Source organism: Pelmatolapia mariae, linkage group LG1, assembly GCF_036321145.2.
Source record: "Pelmatolapia mariae isolate MD_Pm_ZW linkage group LG1, Pm_UMD_F_2, whole genome shotgun sequence".
In the NCBI taxonomy this organism is placed as follows: Eukaryota; Metazoa; Chordata; class Actinopteri; order Cichliformes; family Cichlidae; genus Pelmatolapia; species Pelmatolapia mariae.
Window position 1 is genome coordinate 22069418 of NC_086227.1, and position 25205 is coordinate 22094622.

Sequence of the window (25205 nt, forward strand, 5' to 3'; positions counted from 1 at the left end):
AAGTCGCTGAATGACATTGACTTTCTATGATTTCTGGTTGGCAGATCACTTCTGCTCACTTCCTGTGTGGGTGCCCCTTAAAGATCACAGAGCGGCATTTGTAAAACATCGGGTTTCCCTACCTGCCTCCTCCGCAGCGTAACGCTGACTCTGCATATAACTATGGAAATGAGAAGGTCTGAGTTGTGGGTCTGTGTGAGTCTCTAGCCTCTTAAGGCATAGTCAGGGATTAATAACCTCTTCACTATAGAGACCTGGCCTGCTGCTAAATTGATACTGTGCTATACCACATCTTGCATTTCTATTGTATGCATGTGTGGTTGTTAGTGTTGCACTTGTTTTTATAATGGGTGCTGTTATTGTCCTCGCTGCAGAAGACTCTTCTCACTCATTAGCTGGAGGTTGGAGAGTTAGGGGTTATAGCCCAATAAGGTACAAAATTAATTATTCATCTCAGTTGTTGGCGTTTGGGTGCAGCTATGGAGCCTAAAGCTGGGACTCTAACTAGCAGAGGTCTGCCTCTGGAGGACTGCTGGAATAAACAAGTGAAAGAATTTTATGCCGTGGGTGTCAGTTACTGGGAGAAAGCAAACACTAATCACCAAACTAATCATTAAAACAAGCTCCCTACAATAATATGGTTCTCTGCGGATTTGTGGTTCCTCTCCTGTGTACTGATCCAGCTCCTAAAGCTCCATCATGTCCGCAGTCTACATCCTGCTTCAGGCTTTTGAATGGGCCTAGATAAAGCCCCTTCCTTTTTATTCAGCCATGGCTTCTGCTGGCCCCTGCCAGGAGTCAGGACCAGTGGCCTCCTGAGAAGGCTGTGATAAGAATTCATTTCTTCCTATTATGTGCCCTTGTCCACTGCCTCAGTTCATCAGTTCAGTGCAACCAAGTCAATGAAAGGGCCTGTAATGAAGCAATCAGATGCAGCCTGGTTCTCTGGGCCCGGCACTCCATTCTCAGCTCCCAGACTCTAGCTCCCAGTGCAGGGTGTGGGTTGGGGGCGATCACGAGGAGAGAATGGACATAAACTGCATGGAAGCATTAATTCAAGACCTTGTCTTTCATAGACTGGAGAATAAGCTGCTCTCACATGTGCTTCACACCAGGTCTGCAGTCTCCCGTGGGTTTAGGGAATCATCCGGTTTTAGAGAGCTCCATTAGTTTAACCAAGCTTCAATATCGCCACAAAACCAGCCAGTCAGGTTTCTGTGGGATCGTATGCTTAATTTACCCGTGAAGGTGGTTTGACGGAAATCTCTTTCTTCATCTTCCTCCATTTGCATCAAACCCTTTTTATTCCATTGTCTCCACTCCCTTCCCTTCTCTCCTGCCTCCACCTCTTAACATCTCCTCAACATGTGGAAACTATTATGGGGAGTTTGGGAGAGGAATGCATGTGTTGAATCTTAATCGGTGCCTTAAAGTAGGAGATTCTGGGTCTCCTTTGTCTTGTAATGTTGTGAAAGTTTCATTTCAAATTAAAAGGGGCCTTTTTGATCTACCTAATATTGTTTTCTCTCCCTTTAGGGGCAGGAAATGGTTTGTGTTATCTTTGATCAGCCTGCCTTCCCAATTCTCTCTCCCTCTCTCTCTCTCTCTCACACACACACACTCACACACATATACAGTACAAACACACACATATTTTATAGGCTGTTTTATGGAGCGGTCAGGGTTCAACAATAGGTTGCCAAATCTCCAAAAATACATCTAACAGAGTACACAAACAGACTGTAAACTTTAGTGGCAACAATGGTACTTAAAAGTTGCTAACGCATTTAAAGTCAGACTTTTTTTGATGTTTGTATTGGATTTTATATTGCCTAAAACATAAGGGGGGATGCCTAAATACCTCACTTTCGCCCCTTCATGTATACCTCCTCTTCCTCCCTCTACAGTTCACCTGCTGCCAGCTTTGGCAGAAAAACCCTGCCGCTGGATTCTACCTGACAAGAGCTTCTTAACAAGCAGCAGTCATTAACCTCAGGAGCAGGCAGCTGCCATGTGATGTAGTGCACTCGGCCTGCTGCAGAAGGGCCCTATTGATCCCAGACATACTTGGTGCCTTCCTGGATGTTTATAATCAATATGCAAATGGCCTGCGGCATTGATTCAATATTAATTTTCAATTAGGGAATTCTCGGGGGGTCCTCAGGGGTCAATACAGAACCATTCAGAGGAAAGGCTTGAGCAAGTTGCAGGCATTGACGTTCCTCTACCCAAGACAACTTACTTACTGTTTATTTACCCTGCCCTGCTGTAAGTCCCGATTAAGGCTTCAGATAATAGGCAGAGAGACAGATGGGCCTTTCCGCACTTCTGCAACACCCATTACATAAACAGGATTTTAGTCTAAAGGCCTTGTCCCAACTAATAAGTCATCATTTCACACTTAGTTCTCCTTCTTGTTTTGTTAAATCACTTTAGGTAGTTTCAATTTATGTGTTCATAAAAGTAAACAAGTGCTGTGAATGCAGACATTACACATGCAGTATACAATTCTCACACTTTGATTTTACTTATTTAATATATAACAAATCACAAGCTAAAGTGACTGTTTAGTCCTAGGCACAACTAGCATTTTTTTGGATACCCCCCCATAATTAATTGATGCCAGATGTAGCAGCCATGTAATGCTTAGTGAGTGAAAATCATTTACTGTAAATGAGTAATAGAAGGTATTTCAGCATGAATGACCTGTTCAACACTGATGTTTTTAAAGTCAGACTTTTCCAACTACTATACTTTTTCTTTTTATTCCTGAACAATAAACACGCAGTAAAATGTACAAAAGCGTGTTTTATTTATGCCAAATAAATATGAGATTAATTCAATGATGAGCAAAGAATGAGGTATGGCATTCCAGGTAGGAAAAATCTTACTTTATAACTCAGAAAATATTGATTTGTAAGACTGCTGCTTATATTTATGTACAGAGTCTGCGTATTTCAGAGAGAGCTGCATTTTGTTATTTCACTCTTTGTCTTGCTCTTTGTAACCATGAAGAAAATCAGGCTTTTGTGGCCATTTACATGCAATATAGACAAATTCTATATTGTGTGTATGTGCATTACTCTCAGTGACACACACACACACACAGTTAGACAGTTAATAGTTGCACGGTTTTGTAGTTGCTGGCCAATGGATGAGTCATAAAACATCAGTATCGGCTAATTCTTTGAATGTCTGAAGAGGCATCTGAAATGTTACTCTGAACACCTTTGTTTACAGTACAGACTACAGAAAACCTAGAGATTTACAGTTGCGCATTCAAGACATGAAAAGTACAACAGGCTGTGTGTTTTTAGTTCTGTTAGACTGTGTTTGTCTATAACTTTGCTTTAGATGAAGAAATGCCCAAGTTGTAAGAAACATCCTGTTAATTCCAAAGGTTATGAAACTTTTTTTCTTTCAAAAAGGCTCAAAGATTCAGCTGTTGAATGTCCATATAAAGAAACAAGACGTGATGGATAAGGTAAGAACATTATCTTAGCTGATGCCATAACGTCAAAGAAAAGACGACAAAAAAGGTGAAGTAAATTTTCTGTACTAAACATAATGTTTTAAATATTTTAGATTTGTTTGATAGCCTCTTGAAAGACCACACAATTATTATTTTTTTCTATGGCCTGTGAAAATTCTGGGACAGCCTTACAGCCACAGAACAGTTAATACTGCATGAGAATATTGCCAAGAGTATGACAGAGATAACCTGGTTGGACAATTTGGTGTTCTTTCCTGTAGATGCACTGCCTGAGGTAATTGGTTTAGGGATAACATTAATTACCACATTGCTCATTAATGGATGAAGCCTTTATTGGTTCCATTGATCAGCCGGACCTGTTAGCCATCATCCTAAGCAATGGTGGATGTAACAAGCTTACATATTGGCATATCAATTAATGCAATCAATTCCTGTCTAGCAGTTGCCATTCCCCCGTCTACCCCACCCCCTTACAATTGGCCCTTCTTTTTTCCTCTATCAAGTATCTGGATGGCTGAGACAAAAGACCCATGCCAAACAAAAGTTCATTAAAAGATTTCCTAATTGTTCCTACGGTTGAGGTCATTTAACAGCAGATTGACAGAACTAATGTTAGGGTGTTTTGACAAATGAGAGGTGCAAAATACAAGCTACACAATACTGGGAAAAAGACATTTTAACTGATCTGACATAAGTGATGTAGCAGCAGTGACTTGATATTCTTGCTGAGCTTCAATTGAAAAGTCCAGCAGGTTAAGTGTGGATTAAACTTTTAAAGAAAATTAGCATTAGTGTACTTCTGAAGACATTATGACTAAGAATAAATGGATTTGAGCACATTAAGACTTAGATTTAGTTCTGTTGTGTTCCAAGCCCCCTTTTTAAACAAATATGAGAGTGATGGCAGATTTGTAGTAGGTCTGCCCATTTTACTTTATTCTACTCAGGGGGAAAAGCCTACTTCCCTTTTCTTATTTAAGATCAATGTGCCTTTTAAGGAGCCATTGATTACAACTTGGAATCCTCTCTGTGCCTTGTATGCTCCAAAGGGACGACTGACTTCAAATACGAGACTGCTGTGCCCTGGCATAACATGGTGAAATGGGTAGAACATAAGGAATGAATGAGAGAGTAGGGTGTGATAACTGAGAGCACACCATGACAAAGTGGAGGGATTTACCGTTGGGCCCACAGCACTTCATTTGCTTAATAACAGATCATTCTATAAGAAAGTGGCGCTCGGAGGGGGATATCACCCAACGAGGATGTCTCACTTGCAGAAATCCTATTTGAAGACAACACCTTTTGAGCGCTCATCCTCCTCCACGCCTAAGACGATCAACGCGCATGACAGGCCCCATTAATATGACGCCCTGTGTAACCTTGCTCTTTCTCCCTCTCTTCCAACAGGAACAAAACTGATAGCCAAGGAGGAGGGGCATTATGTACCAACTGAGCATGTAACAGGAGGGGTGGTGTTCAGTTTGAGAAGATATCTTGCATATCCTCTTTCTGAGCTAAGTGGAGCCACCTTTTTAAAGGTGGGAGAAATTTAGCGAACAGGAAAAAAGAGCGAAGCGCATTTGGTTTGTGTCTAATCAAAAAAAATGCCTGTTTTTTTTGTTGTTTTTTTTCCCAGGGCTTCCTCATTTCTGAACTGCAACTCACACTACCATGTACAGCTGTGTTACCAGCCTGAATCACATATTACATGGACAATAACAACCACATATCGGTTGACACACAAAGACAATAGTGACCTGGAGCCACTGGCAAAATGATAACAGACTAAACAAGATTTTTTTAAAATATATATACACTTGTATCTAAATACAAAGCACACAATTTCTCTGTATTGTGTGTGTGTGTTCTTTTTTTTTTTAAAGTGTTTTACAAAAGCTATTAAACGCCATACAATACTTAAGAGTAAATGCAACACAGTGTTTAAAAGAGCATAGCAGGAGAAAAGGCAATAGAAAAATTAAGCTTGTGCAATAAATACACAAAAACAGACTTTATTATCCAAACAGATAAACCTTTAGCTGGGTTCTAAAAGGATCCACAGATTCTCAAACTCTTTATGTAAGAATATAGAGACGGGCAGGATGATGACACAGAATCATCGGTTCACATATTAGAGGCTAAATATGTCCTGGTCTACTGCAACAAGCACAAATTCTATTCTAGCTATAATCATTTTTTAAATACACTATGCAGACTGGGCCTCTGATGATTGCCACTGCACCTCTGTGAACCCTGCAGTGACTAAAAAAAGACAACACGCTTGTTGGACAGTGTTTTGCGTCAAGCGGGAGACCACATGCGCAGGCAGTTGGTCGGACAGCCCCTGCTCGCTCGATGCGGACCTCCTGAAGGCCCCTGTCCCCTGAGCGGCACACAAGTGGGCTGAGCAATTAACAATTTCATGCTGATTGCCTGAAGCATGTTTTGCTATGCCATAAAGATAATAGCATGAAGGGTGCAGCGGCAGCAGCCCCCCCACCCCGCCTCCTCCGGTGTTCCTCTATTGCTTCCATCTCTCAATTCTCTCCTGTGCAATTCACATGTTGGAATGGCGCTCTGCCGTCTTGCTTTATTAAAGGCACTCTCCGTGCTTAGAGGGCGCGTTTAAGAAAAAAATATATAAAGATGACTCCCTGAAGAGTAAACAGGGATGATTATTAAAGGGAAGGAGAAAACTACAGTCTTGGTCTCCCACTGGCTTCTTGATTTGAAAGTCTAATTTGGCAACTGCACACAACAGGCGTGCAGGTAGACAAAACAAACAGATTCCATTCCCCTAGACAGACTGAGCATGCTCAGAGCGGCTACTGGTGACAGCCCTCATCTCCTTCATTCTCTTCCCTGCCACAGCATGACAGCAATCCACTCTGACCATGGAGCTCACCGCTGTGCAACAGGAAAATCTGTGTACCATTAAGCCTCCTATTTGTGCAGATAAAATATATAACATGTAAAGAGTGCAAAGCATGAGACAGTAGTTGTGTAAAGCTAAAATGCTGGTTATCTCAGGGAACGTAAAGATGAAAATGATATGAACTGTAATATCTATTTGGGTATAAGTAAAGGGTTTTATACTTATTCTGTAAAAGAGTTCACCGTGCATGAAGGGAAACAGGCTGACCCACACAAAGCAAGAATGCCAGCCACCATTACCGCTGGTGGACAACAGTGGTTATAGTACACAGCCTGGTGAATTCACATTATTAACTGCATAGGACAAAGAAGTAATAGCATGGCTAACCTCTTTTTTCTTTTTCTGATAATTTCAGACTAACTGTATGAACAGCAAAGAAAGATTCACATGCCCTTGAACTATACACACTTAACATTTTGGATGGTTCACAGACATGTAGAAGCTTTCTTTTGTGCACCATTACTTCAGTTCCCAATGTGTGCCTTTCCTTTTCTGAATATGTAGGTGAGACGTTAAAAAGAAATATTTCTGATTAAAATCCACAACTAAATGATTAACTGAATTAAGTCTGGTGCTCTCAGTATTCAGAAGGCCACATTATTAACAGTGTAGCCCAAGGCGTTCTGTTTTTTCTATGTGAAAAGAAGCCACACAGACATAAGGAGAGGCAGTGGACAAAGGGTTGTGGCACCAGCACTCTGCCCCGTTAGCCCGCTGTATGTGACACCCCCAAAGCACCACACACCTCACTGGGTTTTGGCTGCCCCCCCACTCCCCTCCTCCAGCTGAGTGTGAAAGTCCAGCTGGTGGACTGACAGCCTCGACACCTCAGCTGAAGATAGCTGCATTACAGGCCCCATATTGTTTATGACATGGAGTCTGTCATTAATTTGCATTCTGAAGGAGCCAACGCACACATACACACTTACCATTCGATAAGGAGAAACATGTTTTTGCGTTAATTTATACGATACAATGACACCCTCCCACCCCCACCCCAGACACACAACAACACACACATACACTTATAAATTGCAGTCACATCCCCCTGCTAGAAGGGGATGATAATTGCGGACGGCCAATAAATTACTGCTGCCTCCACATCAATTATAAGCATCACGTCTGGCAATGAGGAAAATGAGATCTTGTGACAAATTTCATGAGGCTTGGCTGCCCAGCAGCCTTTCTTAACATGCTACAGATAGCAATCCCTTATCTAGCCTCTGTAATGGGGAGCTACGGATAGAGAGATGGAGCTGCAGCCATTTAATTAAAAAGCTGGGGGTAGGGGGTGGAGAGGTGTAATTCATTGAAAAGGCACAGGAAGGAGACAAAGCCTTTGTCTCCAATACATATTTTCCACAACATTGTCACTCATCAGAGGCTAAGTTTGTATCTCCTCTGACAACAACTCTGAAGATTTTTCCCACAGTAATTTTGCTCGTCTCTCCGCCGTTCTCTTCTCCATTTTTTCCCTTCTCTCCTCATTTTTTTAAATTTCCCAAGAGTCCGCTGTTTTCTCCTCTGGGACAGATAGAGCATTTTTTTTTACGAATGACTGTGGTGGACGGACAGTGGCAGTGAATGAAATGGCCCCTGCACCTAATTGTATTCCCACCTGGGGAAGGCAGGCAAGGGCGGAGGCTTCAAGAGCACAGCAATGAGGATTTATGGCAGATGGGAAGACGGCAAAATAAAACACCAAAAGGGATGGCTCTTAAATCTCATTCCCAGTGCAATATTCATTGTAGTTGCAATTGGGTGTGCTGATGGAGCACTGAAAAAAAAAAAAGGGGGGGGGGGGGGGGGGGGGGGGACCGCTGTGTTCAAATTATGGCTGTACTCTCTACTAATATTTAACATCATTAGAAAATCATTAGAAAACCATCATAAAACCTGGGATTATGACCAGAGCATTAAACACAATGATTATTCAGTGTATTCCTTCTCCGCTCTGCCTTGGAAATGAGATTTGCAATGCTGCGGCTATGTAGAGGAAAGTATGAATATTTTTCATAATTACTGTAACATTTGAAAAACATTGGCTTGCATGAATTACTATAACATTATGAAGTTGTGTTTGTCTGCCCAAAAGCAAAGTTTTCATTGAAGCTTGTATGGGATATCATTAATGCACTTCCATGGGGGCATCAGCGGGAACAATGCTGGTTATTTTATTAAATTGTAACCTTACAAGGTTTTACCAGTTGAATGGGTGGCAGAGGCACACATCATCGTAACCGTCATCACGTTGTAGTTTCAAAGGCGGTGGCACGTGAGAGAGAAAGCAAGTTCTATGCATGCTGAAGTTTCAGAGCATTTAATAAACTTTAGTATGGGATATCAGCTTTCTAAGGAAAACAGTATAAAAAAAGAACAAAGAAAGAAAGAAATCTAGCAAATCAGGTTATGTGACTGCAAATGAGAGCACATATATCTACTACTGTAAGCTGATGTACTCTGCTTGAAGAAAAGGAGGGCCGATAGTGTCAGAGTTGAGTCTTTACTTTTTGGGATTTCTCGGCAGCCCCATTATCAAGAGCAGCCATCAGCACAAAGATAAAAGATCCTAATGGAGCTGGCCCTAGTGGAGATGAAAGGTGCAGAGATGGCACACTGTTATGAATCTCTAATGCAGCCCATGTTTCTAAGGTAATGACTGACTCTCAGGCCCCTTTCATAGGCTTACTTGCTTAAGGCCTGGGCGATAAAGGTCTCTTATTCCTTGTCACTAAGCAGTAAGGAAGAAACCCCAGGCACGGCCCTTGCTCTCATTTATACTCTCTCCTAAGAAGGTATACAGGGTTTTAGTGAGGGGGAAAAAGCAGATCTGCATCAACTCTGATTCAGTGAACGGATTGACATAATCAGTACAAACTAGTGGCAAGGTTGAAAATAGTCTTACTCATCATCTGAATGTGACTTGTGGTCTGTTGCTGCTCCGCAACTAAATGGTAATCACTGTGATAACAATGAGAAGTGGCAGATACCATAATTTCGGAGAAGCGACTGGATGTTGAAAATAAACATTTCGCTTTCTTTGAATTACACAGAAGACAGTGAATCTTTTTTTTAAATGTTGAAGTATGCTGTTTTACGATAGGTGAAGAACAGAAGCAACATATTCCTTTTGGGTCAGGATGAGCAGAAGGCTAATGTAAGAGCAATTCCTTGTCAAGCTTTTCAGAGTAATTGAACTGACACTTATGAGAACCAATGTTCTTTTAAATGCATTACTTGGCAGATATTCAGGCTTTTGTCCCTTAAACTTTGCCAGCAAAAAATCATGCCCTTTGAACAACAGGGAGAGGTGAAAATACATAGTGAGAGAAGTCTTTTCTCCAGTCCTTTTCACACAACCTAATGGATTGTGAGCACTTAATGCATTAATCAATCAATATCTCTCACTGTACATCAACAGTGCGACCAAGTTATGAATGACCTCTGCAACAAAAAAGGACACTTAAATGCACACAAGATTGCTCCTAGGTTAGTAACTTGGCCCAGGTTTTTACCACCATGATTACACCTTTGCAAGGCACAGGGCCATTAACAGTGCACTAAATATACTGAGGTTAGTTGTTATACAATTTACACATGAATTTGCTGGAGTTAGTAAAATACTATAAGCCAAAGTTCTTGCCTTATTAATTCAATCTCTTACCTGGATATCCTTCAGGATGTATGACATAAGAAATACTTCACATAGAGCTGCATCCACTTTCTGCATTACACCAAGGCCACGCACGCTTATACCTATCACATTATAATCCGCTATAAGTAGCAGGTTTGGTCACCAAGCAACATGAGAACTGCTCTGGCTTGCTCTTAGGCATCATGAAAGGTAAGTGCACTTTGTCGTAATGTGGCTCAAACACTAATTTAAAGATGGTCCCCATCTTTAGGAATATTAATATGAAAAAAGCACTCTGGGTTGAGAGGAAACGTTATAAGTAGTCGGGTATACTCCACTGATTGGCTACTGAATGGAATTTTCAATACTACACTACTTTTAAGATTTACCGATTAATCAGTCAGACAAATTTGCAGCAGAATAAGAAAAACAACTTAAATACTAACCATCTCTTAATATCTGATGATGTCAGAAAAGAAATGTATTTTCATGACTACAAAACATTCCTTGCATGTTGCAATGACCTTGCGGCAGGACTGTTAACTGGTTTAGCCATTGATTTCGATAATTCTCAAACTGATCAAATTCTGGGCAGTGCACACTTGTCTACTTTTTCTTTTTAAATGTCTGGATAGGAAAGATAGATGAGAAGAGCTGAGGAAGTTGATGGTAGATGATGGTAGGGGGATTGTGAAGGGTGTTGATAGGGGGCATGGCTTTTTGGGCCCCTTCCTGAGTATTGCTGGAGCACAGAAGTGAACATGGAGACATAGTGGAACGGACAGGCGCTCAGGGCAAAGAGTCAGAGAAAAGAAGAGCTCAGAACAAGCGCACAAACTAATGCTATTGTGGGCAAGTCACAATGGTCTTGAAAAGTGACCGCAGAGGGCCCTTAAACAAAGAAGGCATTGCCATTCACTCTCCCCCACCCAATTAGATTCTTTTGCCCAGTTTAACATGACAAAAAGCAGTCAATTTTTCCTAATTCCTGTTGCTACACCGGCCCCTGTTCTACCTTAACTTCGTTCTACCTCAGAATGTGGCCCCATCTGTTAGACTGACAGCAACTTGTGACATGGATTCAAACACATCCACTGTGTTCTCCGTTCTACATCTCACACACAAATACGCGCCCCATCTTGGGTTTCCCAGGTAGGTGAAATATTCAACATATACATGAGAGGGACTGATTTCCAGAAAAACCTCACTCACCAAGCACTGCTAAGCTTATACATTTTAATTTTTTAACTGAAAAATAACAGTATTTTTTTTCTTCTCTAGATCTTAGATTAGATGCAACTAAAGATTGATGTGTTTCCTCCATTCTCCACAGATTGGAATATAAAGGTACTCTTGAGGTAGTCGCTGCTCAGCATTTCTGCTAAAAAGATGATAAACTGGGGTAAAAAACACAAATGAACTGATGAAGCGTAGCCCTGAAATTCAGCTAAAAACAGTACAATATTCCGCTGCAAATAGTACTATAATTCTATTTCATACAAACATCTGTATCACTAAACAGATCCATCAACTATGGGTTTTTTGTTTCATTCTTTACAGGCACCGTTAGAGGCTAAACATATAGAGCCCTTAGAACAGCATACTTAATTATCATTTCTGACAAGTGTTAAACCACACAAGGCTAAACCTAATAGATGAGGTCATTTCTAATTACAAGAAACAACAGACACCACACCGCTATTGATCTTTCTGTTGGTAAATCCATAAAGTATCCCACCACCATTGCTTAAAACTCACAGATGTCCTGAAATTGTCAAGGTTCAGCCAAATGTAATTAGCAAACACATTTATTTTACATATAAAATTAATCGATTGGTCCTGTAAAAACACACACCTATATATGTATAATGATTTGAGTCGCTAATGATAACTTCAGCTATTTATGAACAATGTATTTTCATAAGGGGGGGAAAGATCACCATCAGAGAATACTATGTTCACTTGAAATCGATGGTGATATACTTAATAATTTTAGAATATACACAGTTTGTATTTGTGGAGAAATTGCAACACATTGCCCAAACTGACTAATATGCGTGTATATTAAAGTACTACTGCAATCTAGAACACTGCGTATAATATTAGGGAAAAAAGCTGCCTCTCTCTATAGCAGAACTTGGTTTAACATGACAGATTAATCCAAAATCATAGTCTCAAAGTTTTTAAAGAACAGATTATCAACAGTACTGCGTAAAATGACGTGTAAATGAAGGCTATGTGTAAATGAAATGAGAAAAATAGACCAATAATTTGCTTAGAAAAAGCGTGCCGGACTTTTTCCTAGCACTGTGCCATTTTTACTGTTGGTAAAATAAAAAGTGTGAAATATGACAGCAATAGACACAAGTGTGCAAACTTGTTTATTATTCATGTCTGTGTCACAGGGTGAACACTGACAGTTCCACCAGAAGTAAGTAATTAAGCACAAATTACAGTATATAGAAATTTGTTGTTGTTAGGCATTGATTAACTGGTAATTAGCAGAAATCTTGTTGTTGCAGTAACTCCTTCTCCATCTCAAGGGTCATGGTGGAACCTTTTCTCACCAGTTTGTATTTATTTGTGTATATGTCAGGATTTTCATTTACAATCTCTTACTTATCATCCATTACTCTGCTCTTCCATCCTTTGCTCCAGACAGTGGGAAGAAAATCTACAGCCAACTCACAAAACAACAGTGGCAGAGCAGCATTTCCAGGCAGATAAAGAGAAACTGAGAGGGACTGGCTATCTATTGGAGGAAGAGGAACACCATAAATATGACTGAGGCAAACAAAAAGCATTCTGTTCCAGATTGGTACTCGGCAGGTGTTCACATCTAGTTAAGCAGAGTTGGGATGTGAGAAATCTATAGAAGCTTTCTTTAACAAATGTAGCCCTCACAGAATAATTATTGTTTAGCTAGTAGACACCACCCACTAACATACACTCTTCTGTATGTGTTCTGCTAATCAATCGCATTGTTCTTCAAAACATGATCTTATTTCATGCATCGGGCCTGTTGGGAAAAATACCTGAAAGTAAGCAGCCACAGGCTCTGGACCTAAACGTGCTTTGTAATCAATGGGAACTTACCACAGCATCACTGGTGGTATCACACTCAAAGTGGTGTGAGAATTTCTGTTTGCTGCCGATAGCCAGCTACAGAGGGGAAGGGGTGAGGGGGATATTTGTGCACACTAGACAAATCCAGCACAATTCCCAATATCCGTATGTAGAAGGTTCCCTCTAATGTCACACACACACACACACACACACACACACACACACACACACACACACACACACACACACACACACACACACACACACACACACACACACACACACATACATACAGTAGAGCCTCCCTCCCACACATAATATCCTTTTGTGTTTTTCATCAAACTCATCCATTTCTCTTCATCCACCCTCCCTCCCTTCTCCCCCCTCCTCCCCCCCTCCTCAGGTGGTGTGTAGTGTACTGTCAAGCACAGCGTGAATCAATGACTGGTGCTCACGCCCACAGGTAAAGGTTAGAAAGGTTCACTATTGAATTATTTCTGCACTTCTCTCATTGCTGCCATCTGCCTGGCTGCTTTTAGTTGATGCGGTTAAGGCACTGGAGGGGACCCTTTTTACTAATGCACTCAAAACATGAATGCATGTGTGCGTTTTTGTGTGTATCCCGTATGAGTTTACATGTTGGTTTATTTGTAAGGATGCTTTCTTCACATGTAACTAACATAACATGAGTTTTGCACACATGAACGTGCACACACACACACACACACACAATTATGCACACTCTGTTCGCCACTCATGCCTATCTATCAGACAGTAGATAATGAATCACAACATCTGTGCTTTCAGCTAGTCTTTGTTTCATGTGCCTTTATTCTAATGGAGCCTTCAGAGTGTGAGGGCAACATGCTGTTGGATAGGGCATCCTTCACTCTCTGGTTTTGTTTTGCTGTCAGCGAGGCTGATCGTCTCTGCTGGACCCAGGGTGAGCTCATCCATAGCACAGATCATGCCCTTTGATCCACCAGCTCCCTCTGGGGGGCACAAACAGCCTTATTAAAAATGGCTAAATAAAACTTTCCTAGCCTCAACTCGATAGTTCCCAAACTTTACCCCAGCTTCCTCTCTGATGCTGCCTATGGTCAAATTGAGCAGCCTAATTCTGACAGCAAGCCGCACTGTTCACCCGATACCAAAACACAGAAACAAATGAAGCCATATAAGTTTTTAACAATTTATTGCTTCTAGTTGCTAAACTACCTGGCATTACACTAGCACTGCAATCAATACCACAGACAAAAGAATGTTGGGTATAAGACAATAATGCGAGCCTTAGGGGAAAGTTTAAGTGAGGAGTGTGAACGGAAACTTAGGAAGAAGCTTAAATATTAGAACTATTATATACAAAGAGGTAAAAAAAATTAAAGGAGTAGTAGTAGATGTAGTAAATTATTGGGCCAACATGTGCCTATCAAGCAATCATCTGTACCCATTGACTCTACAAGTTTATTCATTACTAGAAGGATGGAGCTCAACACATCAATCCAAAATCTCCAACATGTGTTCAGCTACGTCTGGTCACCCTAAAGGCCCTGGCACCATTTTTCTATCCTCATCAAACCACTACTTTTGAATCATCCTGGAAGAGACCACTCCCATTAGGATAGAAATGTTTTATCACAGGATAAAGGTGTGATCACTCAGAACAACTTTCTATTGATTTGCAGTGACCCTTTCCTGCAAAGGGATAACTGGACCCAAACCATGGCAGCAAAATGCCGCCTACAGCAGAGCAGAGCTATCAGATCACCTCCCTGAATGGGTCAAGCATTCAGGCCTATACCGTTCTCTCCACATATGCACTTACAGACTTATTGAGAACATGCTAAAGGATGACTCATCTCATCACTTTTTGTTCCCAGATCTCTAGAGAGAATGGTTTGCACCACTAAACACTCAAATGTATATTCATCTTCATAATGACAGGCTTATACACTGCAGTCCTATTCTAATATTCCTCTCTCTATTATTGTCGAAGGACTGTTCTTGCTCAAACACTCTGATAATGTTCTGCATCGACATACTCAATCCCCTAAGAAAGAGCTGCTCATGAGAGTTGCTCTCGTGTTTCTTTTTAACTAAAGCAAAAGCATCTTGGCCTACGAATGTGCACAATTCTTTTAACTTATGTCTTTCACGTAGATTTAAATGCAGATGTCAATTTATGCGCTGTCCCTACAGTGAACAGTCTGTGTGACTGAAACTCCTGAAGCTCCAGCCATTTCTGCTACAGCAATGATCAATGAACATTTTAAAGTCATTTTAATCTTTTTGTGTTGGTATCTCGATACAAAACCTGAATCAGCAGGGTTTGTTTTGCATTTTTGTTATTTTTGTTATACACACCACAAAGCATAATTGGATGCTAATTGCTTAATTGTTCTATGTTCTGCAGCTGCATGGAAGCGTCTGCATTTGTTGTGTTTCTCCACTCATTTTATTTGTTTTTTCCCCTTTAATTTCACACCTGCTTGTATTGTATTGCTTTTAGTGTATTAACATTGCCCAATAATTTCAAAAAGTTATTTTACTAACTATATATGCATCTCTTGATGCTATTTACCATCAAAAGGTTTAACTATGAAAGAAAGCTTGTGATCACATTTAAAACAGTTAAATCATGCTATTTATCCATATAGGTTTCTTTTAAATTGTCTAATTAGAAAAGTCATCCACCTACGCTATCTCACATTTACCTCTGGCTGAACTAAAAATAATTTCTGCATAAAAGCCAGACAGACTTAATCAAATAGATTTCATATAATTCGGTCATTAAAGGGTGTAAACCTGTTTTTCCTTCATCTCATGTACCTATGGCAGCGACATGACTGGTGCTATAATTAAACCCATCACAACCATTATGTCTTTGGCACCTAATCTATTCCCTCCTCCTTCGTGTGTGTCTGTCTGTAACCACAGACTTCTCGCCCTCAGCTCTGATTGACAGACCCTGTGGAGGCTGTGGTCACTCCATGTGACTGACACGAGGGGCAGCGAGGCTACTGCATTACCTCCTTCCCCTGCCTTTGAGTGCCTTCTGATCCTGCAATCCAGCACCTCACACCACCGATCGTCACCTCTGCTCCAATATCCAGCAGCAAAGGCTCTAGGCCTGAAAATAGAACTCATTAACACGTTTAGTAAGTACAAATGAGATGACTCTCTCCTGATGGACTGTCTATCTTTTGGATCAGCTTTCAAGGAGAGTGTGTGGTAATGACAAGAGAGAAGGAAACCAATATTATAATGTGCTGCCAGCCTGCTCTGAAAATGGGCTTGATGACAGGGAGAGCCTCTTGCACCCACACGGCCTGACTTTCAGTGTGGACACCTATGTGTGTGCTCGTTTATGGTTATGCAAGTTTGCACAATAAAATCTGGCGCATAGTTACACTCACGTAACATAACTAACATGCAGGGTGCAAAACATACAAAGCACAGACAAGGTGGACTAAAGTGAACTAATGTGTGAAAGTCTCACAGTACGACTGCTTCATTAAAAGGTTTGTATTGCGCTTTTGAGGGCCACTTGCTTTTGGTGTCTTAACATGACTCAGCCTGTCCTAATAGGATTCATCACTTTTCTGATAATCTCATTTTTATGTAAACGCTCATCTTTGAACTTTATGCTGCCACAAAGCCAGATGTATTGGACCGAGTGGCACACCAGGAGTCAGACTTTACCCAACTTCCAGCCTGAGGGGAAAGCTAACTAGTATTTACACGAACGATGGTTCAGTCACCAGACATTTTTATTCACAGCCTATCCCAGAATAGAGTTGCGGCTTTCTGGTCAATTTGCTATTACAGGATGAGCCAGGAGAGGAATTCATACCAAGCCTGTAAAGCAGGGGGCACAGGGAAAGAAAGGACTTGCTTGTGTTAGTTTGAGCAGCAGGGTCATGAATTCTAAAATACAACTGGAAAATCTATAAAGCCATCATTTTGGCTTTTTAATAAATGTCTAGTCTTTTGTAATATTTTCAAAATGAAAAGTAATGCATTTATGAATTTCCTGGCACGTTTTGCAGACAGCAAACAATTTCCTTTGCTGCCTAGATGCCCTTCGGACAGGGATTAGAAGGCAGGCGACTGACAGAGGCCTGACTGAGCTGTGGGCCCTCTGGGGCCCTGCTCATCCAGGCCTGCACAGTCCTCATCCTCATATCCACTCTGCATCACCAGGCAATAACAGCCTTTATTAAAAGCGCATTGCAGCAGTGTCTGTCTATACAACTTACTTTTAGATTGGCCATAATGTGGCATGTAGAAAGGGTCTGGTGGTTAGGGGCTATAATATCCTGTTTCTGGAAAGGTTTACTTTGCATTTTAACAAGCATGAATAAAGAAGGACATTCCAGAAATGGCTACCGTCTGTTTTGCTCTTGCCTGTGGGGAGCAAAAGCTCTGACCATAGCCATTGCATGCCATCAGAGCGTGGCCGGGCTCACCTCTGATTTTACGTAGCTTTAATAGCAGTAAGTTCGCCGCTGGATGTGAAGATGGTTATAGTTTGATAGCAGTAGATGGTAAAATCCTATTAAAATATATATACATATATATATATAAAGATTAGTAATATGCACTCTGAACACTGACAGACAGGATGTCAACACACTATCTCCCATCATTAAATCTCAAGGTGAGCTCCACAGTGTTTGGCAAACCCTAAAATATGAGCAACTTTGCTCTATCAGAGCATTTTCCACACCATTGTGTATTTTCCAGCGTTTTCTGACTGTCTCAAGAATTATGCATGAGGTAGAAAGGGAGGCATGTGGGGAGGGAAGAGAAATGCCTCTGTTGTCAGGATGGGCCTTGCTATTAGGTGTGTGACCCTGAAAGTGCACCCCTTTTAGCGAAACAAGCAATGGATCTCATACTGGATACCACTATTATGCAGTAATTTGTATGCATCCTCTTGTCTCATTTCCATTTATTAAAGCACACAGCTCCCTGCCCAGTTTCTCAAACTGGTCATTGAAAGTAAGGCTGATCCAAACCGGAGGTTTATGTACCATTTTCAAGCAGTTATGAAGTGGCAGAGAAAACAACCGCAGAGTTAAAGTGAGATAACCCCTCCCCAAACCAGTCTTCGCCCTCAAATACCCAGGTCTCTGTGTCCAAACAGACGGGAGACAATGACTGGTGGCTGCCCAGGTGGCCCCAGCCCCAACCCCAGCCCCAGCCTTCTCCTTCTCAGCCTCCTAGGCTCACAGACAGGGATTTCCTCCTGCGATGAGAGCCAAGCCGTCACAGCCCAGCGATCAAGGGCCCGCCATCTGTGACTGAAGCAGATTTACAGCAGGAGCTAATCCACACTGTCAGCTACGTTTGTTTTCCATCTCTGCCTCCACCATGCACATACATAAACTCACTGCAAACTCTCTACAAGTGAGAAATACTCACTTTTTACCCTTATAAAACACTCTCTTCTGAATCTCTTCCATCCATGCACAGACCTAAAGCAAACACTAACCCCTTGCACAGAAGGACATTTACCCATCAGGGCAATTTAATTTTGCCCCTATTAAAAGGCATGATCTCATTTTGCTCTATGCTTAAAAATAATTTTAGTTGTTAAAAATGAGAAACCCAAATGTGTCACTGAGTTACATGCCCCGGTGAACATCATTCATAAGAAATAGGGTCATCATATCTCTCCAACACAAGCTCCCCAAATTCCTCTGCATCCGTTTGGGAGTTTCCTCTGTGTATTAGCTTCTCCTGGACACTTGTACAACCTGATTCTTTACACTGACAGCTGTCAACAATCACTCTAAACACCTACAAGCCACTCTTGGTTTCACCTTTTCTCTGTAGTATCATAAGATATATTTGCTGTTATGAGTCTCGTCATAACTGAACACTTGATGGGAATTTTAAACATCTTCAGTTTTCAGTTTCATCCCTATATCTTTTCTATTTTATCTTTATGTAAATATGCCAGCTGCTATTCTTAAAAAAAAGAAAGTAGTGCACTGGTTCAAGTCAGTGCTGAGCTTTGTTCTCTGCACACAGGGCAGCTGTGTGGGGTTGGGGTCCCTCTGAGACCTTCTTTGTTTCGCCATACATAAAGGGTTAAAGAAGACAAATGGAGGTGGGGCCACAGAGCAAAATGCCTAAGCAGCACATTTATAGTATGGGCAAGAATTAAAACAATGCAGGCTTTTTATCCCCGTGTTAGTCTAATTAAAAAGAAACCTAATTTTTTGCTGCCCTTGCTCTCCTTGGACATTCAGCCCGGAGGAGATTTGTGGCAATAAATCCCAGCAGTCAGTGTTTGCTGCATCCTCATAAAGAACATGGATATGCAAAGTTGTAAAACACTCCAGATCACATGTGAGGGCAGCCTAAATTTACTGCACTGCTGTCATAGCAACTTAACAGGCAACTTCAACATAATTAGCCAAAAGAAATTGTTATGTAAGAGTTGTGCCAGACTACCATTGCATCCCACCTTTGTGTAACGCTGACATGTCTTTGATCACAGAACTGAGGGTTTTTTTTGCTTTGTTTGAAAGGGGGGAGGTGGGACAAATTTCATATGTTCTGGCAACAAACCCAGAAATGCAACAAGCCCAGCACCTAACCCAGCAGAGAAAGCCCTCGCAGGATCACAGAACAGCAGCAGGCGAGGGAATTACTGTCTAGGTGACCCAGAAATCCAGGGGCAACTTTGTTTTAACAAACCAGGGAATGTTCCACCACTTTAGCAAGTATGCCTCAACCACAAAAAGAGCCCTGTGCCACAGAAGAGCTAAAGAAGAGGAAATTAAATATTACACTGGGAATGGCTCAATCCTAGCTGAGAGGTGGGGCTGGCGGTCCAGCACAGCTGATGCTTTTGCGGTGTGAAACGGCAGAAGTGAGGGGTGTGGAGTCAGCAATTTTAGAGTTAACGATTATAGACAAAGAGCTCTGATCATTAAAGTAGTAATGTGATCAAGATGCTCAGTTTTTACACACTGCCTTCCACCTAAAAGATCTCGTTTGTACATGGTTAGCTGTCAAGGAATAGAACGAGTAACATCCCACAAGCTAAACAACAATACTATACAACGTTACAGCCTAAATAATAACAAGAAATTGCATTAAGGTCCATCCCGATAATCAAGCTTCATCATCACAAAAAACACACTCTACAACTTTTTAAAAAACTTGTTCATGTTTTTAAATTCTTGAATCTGTTAAATACCAGTGGTCATTTTGAGTAAGTGAGAGTTGCTGTAATTTGATGAAGCTCTGCAAGGCAGCAACCACTGCTGACGTGTGTGTACATGTAATGATACCGTGCACACGCAGCCCCGCTGCAGGGACACTTTGCCTAACCTAAGATCCTTCATCCTGGCACAAACACGGGCATCGGAAACATGAAAGCTTAAAAGAGGCGAAGAAAAAAAATATGAATCATAAACACTGCATCTACTGAAAAACAGAAAACACATTTATTTGCAAAGAGCAAAACAACTCCTCCTGTCTGGAAAAAAAAAGAAGAAAAAAGATCCCAACCCCCCACCCCTTTTAACCTAAATGGCCCTTCCTCTTGCCTTGCATGTTCGCTTGTCCACTGTACTGTAGTCATTAACATATTTGGAGTGCAGCGAGCAGAAAGCTTAATTGTCCCTAATTGCTCGGCTAAATATGTTCTCTAATGATTTGCTTCAGATCTGTGACTGCCTTTTGCGCAATTTCCCGGCTGCTGGCTTCATTATCCCTGCCTCCTTGGAACAAAGCGTCTTCACAGGCTGGCCTTTTTTTTTCCTCCTACATAACACAGACAGCGAGTATGTGTGCGAGGGAAGTAATGGTTCCCTCTTGGAAGGACACACAATAGAGCCCCTTTGTCAGGGCACAGGAGTTAAAGTGATTAGAAAACCAAATCTCTACTAAGAAAGAGTGTTAATTGACCACAGCTCACTCTTCCTAATCAGTCCATAATAAATGGGCAATTGAGGCACTTTGTTTCAGCCGTGCAACTGTTGTTGTGGCGGAGTCTGTGTTTTTTTTGGGGGGTGTTCTTCTTGTTGTTGCATCTGCTCCTGTTGTTCAGCTCCTCCTTCCTTCGCCCTAATGCTTTGCCTCAATGTGTCTTTAATGGCTTCTGTTCTCGCTGCACAACGTTGGCTTAGTAGGAACATTTTACGTAAAGCATAGTAAATCACAACTACAACGGAAGACTAAAGTTATACTGGCATCTATTGTTGAGTATTGTGTCACACAGTTCTGTGCACGTAAAAAAGTCTAAATGTACAAACAAGTGTAGTGCCCATGCATATAAGTTATGGCTGAGCGTCTTCATCATTTCAGAGTAAACTAAGAGCAAATAAAACAAGAAGGCAAACAAAAAAAACTTCATTTAATTTGGAAACATATCTATTAATGGTCACATTTAGTCTATGAGGAATTTTGCGTGAAAGTGGGAAGCCTTTGAACAAGTGTGAATGCAAATTTTTAATGACTTAGGTAAATAAAGCTTCTCAATTGAGCATGTGAATGCGTAATTGTGTGCAAGAGACACAGATGCGTAGGCAAAGACATCAAGAAAGTTAAAAAAAAAAAAAAGCCATATGTACCATAAAGAGACACTAAAAGCAAGCCCCAGGGGCATGTTCTGACCTGTATCTGAAGAAGGGCATTTGCGGATGGTAAAGATGGAGCTGAGGTCCTCCTCCTCCTCTGGCAGGCCCTTCTGCAAGCGCTGAAGCTTCCTGAGGCTCTCACTGCGTTGGTGCTTCATAGAGCGCACATGCTGGATCAGGTTGAGCTTGGCCTTGGTCGAGTAGTTGCACAGCACACAATGGTAGTAGCAGGCATCACCCTCCACCGCGTTTTCGTGCTGCTGCAGGTGCTGTGGGAGGCGAACGAGCGAGAGAGAGGGGAAAGATAGAGATGGAAAGGAACACAAGGAAAGAGAGAGATCGAGAGGAAAAGAGAGAGAGAAAGAAGTTATTGTAGATGGCAGATAGCTGGCTAGGCACCACCGACTCACTTTCACTCACACAGTTGGCAAATGAACAAATCAATTCCCAATCACAGCCCTGTTGTTTAACATCCAGACCTCTTCCACTTCAGGACAACTGTTTGGACTGCACACTTGTCTGCGTGAGTGTCTGTATCAGTGGGCTAACAGGACAGGAGAGGCCTGGGAGGCACGCAAATCTCAGGGGCCCAAGGGCGGGCAGGAATCGCATCAGCCACCCTTCAGAAGCCGCGGGTCTACAGCCTCACAGACGGAAGGAAGCATTGATCCCCTTCACTCAACAGAAGCTTCCCGTCTCTGAAAAGGAAACTCCAAACATCTGCCTGTTTCACGCATGGGATACTAAATATTGATCATGGTGAGTTAAATCCTCACTCTCTCATAGAAAAAGAGAGGCAAAGCCAGCCGGTGGTGAGGCAGGAGGGGGACTGAGGGAAAATGGAACATTCCACAACAGGAGGACAACCATCAGAGGACAGGAAATCAGCATCAGTATTGACCTGTCAACCCCAGCACTTCCTCCAAGGCTCCACAGCACGCCTGGTCCAGCTTTCACCCACTCTCCACAGAGTCACAACATGCACAACACCCTATAGTGACACCATGCCACAACAACCTCTTGTCACACCACCAGGCTCCAGTCTAATTACCTCCTGCATGGCTCAATCAATGATGCAATGCCAACACAATATGTCTGAACCTGGTGCGAGCAACAGAGTTATTGACCATTATCCTAAAGCATCACACTGATTGTTGCTGGATGTTTACAATAAAAGCCCCAGACCGGGCATGGCTACTTGTGTCATGCCTGTCACGTGCTGTTTCTTATATCAAACTCTGCAGTCTCGCTGTGGATTTCTGTGGCTGCAATCGATGTCAATCACCAAAAGTTTTCCTCTTTTTCCTCTGATCTTATTGGCCCCTGTGTCTCCCGTGAGGCATGCTGAGAGAGTACAACTAAATAAGTGTAAAATGCAGAGTGTCTTATGCAGAGAGAGTGTGGATGAATATATACCTTTTTGTAGATACAGTACAAGTGAAACAGCTGTTCAACGAAGGCCAAAATAAGGATGAAACACTACTGGATACACTGAAAGGTATTTCTGCTCATTTTTAAAGCTATAATATGTGGCAATTGTCATTTACTTTGTAAACACAACACTCCCTTGAACAAGCTTGGAACTGGATAAGAGGGGAAGAAGTATTAGTAAAAACGAATCACTGAGCCAGATAGATAGAAATAATTGTTTTACAACTATTGCTTAACATTTATACTTCTTTTACTGGCTTTAGTTGCATCTCTTCTTGCAAGAATACACCACCACCACACAAGTGAGATTATTTATATATATTTTTTAAAGAAAATCCTGTATGTTGTTCCTTTAACCAGGCAAAATGCACTGAAGAAAATTAACCTTAACCTTAACGTTCACCTATACAATTTTTATACATTCAAACAGTATTATCCTCTATGTGTCAGTTTCTCTTTATAAACCATTCATCAAGAAGACACTGAACTATCCTCTCCTGCACTAGACGGCCTGTTTGGCTGGCTGGAAGACATAAAAGCAATGGAAACATTACACATTTAACCACATTACTTCTAAATCAGGTGTTGACAGGCTGGCGAAAAAAAAGTCATAACAATATTATGCCTCCCTAAAAAGCTCTTGTCCCTTTCTCCTAATGTTTAATTTTCTGGCAATATTCTAATATTGCTATGGGGTTTTCTGAGCTATTGTGTTTCATTCTCTTTGGCTTCATATTTCTCACTTCTACACCTAAAATGTGCATTAAGACACTGCTTCCAGGAAAAGGAATAGGAGTTTTTTTTTCCTCTTTGTGAGCCCCACGGCTCAGTGTAATAGAGTTATTAGGTGATTGTAAAAAGCTCTGTGTGCTCTCCTTTCTCGCCTCATTTTAAGCCATCCATGATGTCATGAATAGGTGTTGCTGGATATTGGGGGAGCCCTCCTCCTTTTCCTCCTTTTCCTCTGTGCACAAATATCAGGACTAAGGCAGAGAGAAATCTGAGAGACAGATTTGGTTATAGATGACATCAAATCAATCAAATTTCTTTTAGTCATAGCAGATGTCTTGAAGTTTAAAAAGGAGCTCTTGCTGCAAATGACTCAAGGCTCCAAAAATCTGCAAGAAAACCAGTTTTTTAAAAAAGTGACAGCACCTGACCAAGACTTCAAAGCTAGTCTCATGAGGCAGAAAAAAAAAGTCCTGGGAGTTTTACAGCTTCCCATAAAAAGCACAGGGTTTATATAGGAGTGAACCTGAGACTGCCTGCCCCAGAATCAGCCATAATTCACTATAAACCTCGACTGGCCAGGAAGATGTCCTCAACAGGGCCAGATCTGGCTAGCCCCGTTGTTTGTAGCTCTGTCTACAATGTCAAATGGTTACACCTGTAAACCAACACTTTCACCATCTCTTATATTGGCCATGACCCAAAGCAGTCTGGAGCCCTTTACAGAGCTTGTGAATGAGAGAGAAGAGTGAGGTGGTCGCCGCTCATTCAGTATTACGGAGAGGACGATGGTGTAAAAAAAAAAACACTTTTGACCAATGAACAACAATGCGCATTTGATCATATCACACTTTCTCTAATATTGATTACGTGATAGACTATGATCTATCTAACTGTACAAACTGCTTGGACAAAGTGCGCTTGCGGGCCAGCTTCTTTTCCGATTGTGTGCACACATGCATATACACTTTGAATGTGAAACATAATAATGTATGAGACAGGGCCTATGTCTGTTTCCTATGAACCTGCAATGAAGCCCCCAGTTGATAAATCACCTCCAACTGGAGTGCAGGAATTTGGCAGCTTAATGAAAAAGTCATGTTGGGTTGGGAGGAGTTGGTCTGCCTGGCTCTTAGGTTTCTAACTGCCCTATCAAGGCCCCAACTACAGGGGAGCTGTGGAGCATAATGGGGGGAATCTGGCTGGGTCAGTGGCATGGATTCAATACCACTGAACTGTCTAGGAATTTACAGCAGTTATATAGGAGATTCAGCTGGGCGAGTGTTTGTGGCTGCCTATATAATAACATATTAA

General features: G+C 41.6%; 1 protein-coding gene across 3 annotated transcripts in view; it reads right to left on the bottom strand.

The window, feature by feature from the left end:
* The window catches only part of zfhx3b (zinc finger homeobox 3b), a 170713-nt gene that overhangs the window by 38175 nt on the left and 107333 nt on the right, over window positions 1-25205 (bottom strand). For all 3 annotated transcript variants that reach the window (XM_063475620.1, XM_063475604.1, XM_063475612.1), the window contains one exon: window positions 21769-22000. In XM_063475620.1, coding sequence (XP_063331690.1) covers window positions 21769-22000 — 232 coding nt within the window. The remainder of the gene's footprint in view (window positions 1-21768; window positions 22001-25205) is intronic.